Here is a 6,000-nt window from a genome sequence, read left to right as displayed (position 1 = left end):
TGGAGATTGGAGCACATGCGTATGAACTTCCAGTATATTATGTTGGACCAGTATATTAAGTTGGAACTCCAGTATATTATACTGGAATATTTTCCGGATTTCGTTCATATTTATCTTTACATAAAAAGTGGCTAAATTTTAATTCCTTTTAAAAATGTGGCTATTTTTCAATTATCACTTGTAAATTTGGATATTTTTGAATTTCACCCAACACCATAAATTTAATACTCCCACGGCCCACCATTCATTTTTACTTTAAAAAATAATAAATAAAATATATTTTATCATAGTATCCATAATAATGACAATATTTTGAAAATTTTTGGAAAATAATTTGTGAAATGAATAATTAGTAATAAGGATAAAACAGGAAATAAATATGATCTTCTCTTTATTTGCTAAAATTGACAATTAAAAGTGAAAATATATTTTCAATATAGATAAATAATAATTACTATGTACTACTTACTCCGTCTCAAATTATGTGTCATGATTTCTAAAAATAGCAATCTCAAATTATTTGTTATTTTAGAAATCAAGAGTAAATTAATTATTTTTTTTCTATTTTATACTTAATATTAAATTATTCTTAAAAATTATAAATACCTTAATTATGAGTAAGTATTAAATGAAGAGAGATTATCATATCTTAAAACAAAAATAAAAATAATTTTTTTTAAAAGAGGTGTAAAAGAAAATTTGAATATATATAAATCAATAATCATGGTAGAGAACACCAACATGTTTTTCCAACAGTCACAAGTACAAGAGGTGATGTTTGTTCACCCGCTCCTCAAACTCTACTCACTGACTCGTCATATTCATTCAAATCGACCATTCTCTCATCTTTTCTTCAACTGTCTGTTCCTTACATTTAATATTACCTTCTCTTTGCATTTTCTTAAATTAAAACCAACACCCAGAAATTTAAACCAATAAACAGAAATGAAATGCTTCTATTTTACAAAGGACGAAGAAGAAGGGGCAACATTAAGTTCCAGAGAATCAAAAGTTTCATGGGTTCGTTCATTGAGCGTAGCATCGAGCAGTGCCAGCGTTGATACGCGGAGGTCACGGTCCGAGTTGGACTCGGACTCGAGGGATTATACTGACTCGTTCGAGTTTTACGAGTTTTTGACTCGGCGACGAGCTAATGATCTGCGAGTTTTCGGGTTTTATGAGCTGAAATTAGCGACGAAAGGTTTCAGCAGAAGTTTAATGATCGGAGAAGGAGGATTTGGGTGTGTGTATGGAGGAGTTGTTGGTGAAATGGAAGTTGCTGTTAAACGATTGAATCGCCATGGATTCCAGGCATGCTTTTCTCCTCAATTTTAAATAAAATTAAGTTATATATACTAACAGTACAAAGATTATTTTTTTAGTAAATAAAATTTTGAAAATAAGGCAGGTCATTTCGTGTGACCTGATAGTGTAAAAAATTTGGTAACCTGGTAAAAATGGTCTAATATGCAATTACAGGCTAAAAAAGATAAATAAATTCATTATATGCTTATAATGTGAATAATTACTGGGGCTGATAAGCTAGGTGAATTTTGTCTAACATTATTATTATTATTTTGTCATTTCGGTATACCCTTTGCAACATGAGGGTTGTTCTGATGGTAAGCAACCTCCACTTCCAACCAAAAGATTGTGAGTTCGAGTCTACCCAAGAGCAATGTGGGAAGTTCTTGGAGGGAAGGATGCCGAGGGTCTATTTGGAAACAGCCTCTCTACCCCAGGGTAGGGGTAAGGTCTGCGTACACACTACCCTCCCCAGACCCCACTAAGTGGGATTATACTGGGTTGTTGTTGTTGTTGGTATACCCTTGCGCGAGAACTGGCCCGAACACCGAAGTATTTTATTTTACTATATAAAAGATATTAATGTAATGCAGTTAATTCTGAAATTGATCAAACTAACCGTCGAAAAGTGTTAAATTGAAAGGGAATGATGATTGTATTGTGGTTGTTGTTCTTCTTGTTGTTTTGTTCTTATTGTTAATTTTAGGATGGGAGGTTAATAATATACTATTCAAGAAAAAGACTGATAAATTTTTTATAATCTGCCAGAAAAAATCCTTAATTTGGGAAAACTGGTGATAAATTCAAAATAGGACCTCGAGATCATCCACTCGGATATAATAGATGTGGTCTTCAAGTTTATTTCTTTACCTATCACCTTTCAGCTCAGTTATCTTATGTGTTTCATAAGGTAAAGCCGAGTTATTCTACAATCATCTTATGTGTTTCATTTTTCTGTGGTCTAGTATTCAGGGGCATAAGGAGTGGATTAATGAAGTAAACTTTTTAGGTGTAGTGAAGCACCCAAATCTAGTGAAGTTAATCGGTTATTGTGCGGAGGATGATGAAAGAGGGATGCAACGTCTTTTAGTCTATGAACTCATGCGTAACAAAAGCTTGGAGGACCATCTGTTGGCCCGATCACGAGCTCCCCTCTCCTGGACTTTGAGATTAAAAATTGCCCAAGATGCAGCTCGTGGATTAGCATATCTGCATGAAGAAATGGATTTTCAGGTGATTTAGACTTCTTTCTTCAGAATCCGCTACGTGTTTTCTCAATTGCTAGTTCACGTGTTTTATTTAATGACCTCGCCCTGCTTCTTCCTTCAAGATTTCCTTACTAAGGAAAAAGCTTCTCACATTACTGTAGTAGAAATTCAGTTCAAGGAAGAGGGATGAAATCATCCCATTAATATTTTTCTTTTTAAGGAAGAAAAATCTCTTTTTTGTCTTTCAGTCCCTTGATATTGAGTAAATGCAATGACTTAATCCTTTGAATCATATTGGAAAGGTGAACTATCTTACCGAATATTTTCCTAATTCTTATCAAAATGAAAAGTAGTTCGCTTAGCTAAATTGTCAGAGATGTTTAAAACAGATTCATTAATTTTGTTTGAGCCAAGCAAATGAGATAGCGTGGGATGACAGGTAAGAAGCCATAAAAAGATAATCATTTGGCTGGATTTTTGTAAACAAGACAAATCTGATGTTTATCCAGGCTTTTTATGTTTATCCAAGCTAAAAGCAGTCCGTTTCTTCAAACTGCTTCATATACCTAATTCGCCATTTATTTGCATGGTTTTGGAACAAGTTACCGAAAGATAAGTCGTCTCACTTAGAACAATTGGCTTAACGGATATGGAGCACTGCACGTTCCGGCAATTCTGAAATTTGGATGGTAATTGCATTTGCATTTCTACGGTTAGTCAAAGTTATGCCTTCTAGAATGAAATCAGATAATTTTAACTTTGTCGATTACAGAGCGAACTCACCAAAACCCTCTTATATATGTGTTTGTAAACTCCTAAGAAAAACCATGACATTATTGGTGCATGGAAGCCCAAGTCAAACTTCATTTTGACTATTAACAGAGATAGCAGCATAACTTGATATTGTCCGCCGTCCCTTGATATATTCAGGATTGCAGCCTCTTTTCAGCACTGCCAACTGATAACCTTTGACATTTCTGGTTCTAGAAGTAATCCTTATGTTATTTTTCCACTGCTGTCTTTGGCTCAGTTGATATTTCGGGACTTCAAGCCATCAAATATTCTTCTGGATGAAGACTTTAATGCAAAGCTTTCAGATTTTGGACTGGCTCGGCAAGGTCCAGCTGCAGGACTAAGCCATGTCTCAACATCAGTAAGTTTTTTTGGCGTTCTCAATCTGGAATTAATAAGTTTTTCTTTTCTTACTCCCACACTTTCCTTTTTAGTTTATCCCAAAAAGAATAACATTTTTCTATATTTAAAAACAATTTAAACTTAAACGTCCCATTAATGTCTATGACTTGGGTTAGACCACAGGTTTCAAAAGTCTTTCTTTCTTTCTTAAACCTATGCCTACTCAAACAACGTCACATATGATGGGATGGAGGGAGTATAAAACTTCGAGCAGAAAGATCATGATATTATAAGAACCGTTTTTCATGTCTTTGATAATCTACACTAGATATTGTCTCTTTATGCAATGCCTGACATAGCAATTCCTCAGGTTGTAGGTACGGTAGGCTATGCGGCCCCTGAATATGTCCAGACTGGAAGACTCACTGCTAAAAGTGATGTTTGGAGCTTCGGAGTTGTCCTTTATGAACTTATTACAGGAAGGAGAGTGTTGGAACGAAATCTTCCTCGAGCTGAACAAAAACTATTGGAATGGGTGAGACCCTACGTTTCAGACTCAAAGAAATTTCATTTTATTCTTGACCCTCGACTTGAAGGTCATGACTGTGTCAAGTCAGCTCAGAGACTCGCATTACTGGCCAACAAATGCCTCGCAAAGAATCCAAGATCTCGCCCTAAAATGAGTGAGGTCGTTGATACACTCGGGAATATCATAACTGATGCAGCAGCTCAAGCTGAAGTAGTGCCTGAGACTGCAAAAGAAGCAGTAGATGAAAAGGAAGAAGATGCAGAAGAAGGTGTCGACACAAAGGAAGAAGGAAGAGAGGAAGTTGAATCAGGAAAACCGGAAAGCAATAATCAAAAGTGGAGTTTCGATTTCAAAGAAATGGTCAGCTTTAGGAACAAATCTATTGGTAAGTTAGATTGGAGGAATTGGACAGCAGGTTTAGTCAAAACATCGTAACATACTGCCCCTCGTGTTCTGCGGACTCTGGCTAATGGAGCATTTTTGTTTTTTAGAATGGAGATATCGGCAGCTTTGCTACATATTTTCTGCAAAGAGGTGTAAATTTAGTAGGAGCATCTTCTCTTGTACTTGGCCTAGGAAGTGTTAGTTCACAATTGGAATGCATTTCCACTTGTAGTTTGTATAGGGAACAATCCTTTTCTCTTTCAAGTTTAATCCTCCACAGAGGCAACTATTTAGATCAGCATATCCAGTCTCACCAAGTCACTGCAATGGTTGAGAGCTACTTAGAGGGCAATATGTTCTATGAACTTAGTTTGCTAGATTGTATTCAACCCTTAAATTAATGAAAGAGGCTCCTTTCTCTTTTTCCTGCACTTCTCTTCAAGCCAACATCCAGTTATGATTCATAAAGCCCCGGTCAAGGGCTGTCGAGCCTCGCTTTCCATGATGCTCCCCCTGTCAGTGTGTTGGCGTCGATGAAACTTTAAAGTCTCTTTCCTTAGACGAAAAGCTAGTAATTTTATATCTTCTTGAAGGGAACGGGAGTTTCTTGCCTCCAAAGAGCATAAAGATGCGGAGTTTCACCCCAACAAACTAAAGACACGTATCAAGGCATTATGCCAACGAGTGACATTTGCTGGAATTCAAATTATGAGTGTGAATCTCAACAACCATATTGGTCTTTGCTGTCTAGCCGGATCTTTTCTACTTTCCAGTTAATTATGTGAAAAAAAGGTTAGCTGAACATCTGACGGTAAGTCTTACCCAAATGTTTACGCCTAACTAATCAATTAACCTTAAGAATCAATAAGTTAAAGTGAAAATGTATATCTTAAGTATAAAAGAGTGTATATGCACATTCATTGGCTTGTTGTAATCATCCGGGACAGGTAAGTTCTTACTAACGTGTGACTATGCCGCATCCAATCTTAGTTTGAGTTTTGCTCCACCTTATTTTTGTTATAATATAATGGTCCAATTGAATTACATACAACAATTAACTTAATACAAGTACTTAGATATGTTGGAGGCTTCCAAAATGTTGTTGATAACCAAGAATTCGTCAACAAAAGTTACTTTTGTGGATAACGGAATAGAACAAGTAGTTGACAAATGTGTATATATATAATATAATCTTTGTATAACAATGTGCCAATGATTAGTCTTCTAACATTCTTCAAATTTGGCCCAGTGTTAATGGACAATGTCAGTCAGTGGTGGCCCTTTTATCAAATGTGGTTCTAGATAACACACCTTCTTTGACCAAAGCCCAAGACACATGGTTTGAAGTCATGATGAATGAACTACCACTCCGGAACAAGAATGGCAGTTTTATGGTTGCAACTCTATTAAAAGTTCTTTTTTCTTTAGTTCTGCTGCTCG

The 6,000-nt window shown here is 35.8% G+C and overlaps 1 protein-coding gene across 1 annotated transcript; it reads left to right on the top strand.

The window, feature by feature from the left end:
- Nucleotides 1–735: 735 nt before the first annotated feature.
- Nucleotides 736–4,982, top strand: LOC104239296 (serine/threonine-protein kinase PCRK1). Its single transcript, XM_070168419.1, has 4 exons — nucleotides 736–1,311; nucleotides 2,278–2,538; nucleotides 3,544–3,666; nucleotides 4,018–4,982. The coding sequence occupies exons 1-4, from the start codon at nucleotides 946–948 to the stop codon at nucleotides 4,609–4,611; spliced, it is 1,344 nt and encodes a 447-aa protein (XP_070024520.1). The 5' UTR covers nucleotides 736–945; the 3' UTR covers nucleotides 4,612–4,982.
- Nucleotides 4,983–6,000: the final 1,018 nt, after the last annotated feature.

Source organism: Nicotiana sylvestris, chromosome 2, assembly GCF_000393655.2.
Source record: "Nicotiana sylvestris chromosome 2, ASM39365v2, whole genome shotgun sequence".
Classification (NCBI taxonomy): Eukaryota; Viridiplantae; Streptophyta; class Magnoliopsida; order Solanales; family Solanaceae; genus Nicotiana; species Nicotiana sylvestris.
This window is presented reverse-complemented; position numbering and strand designations above follow the sequence as displayed.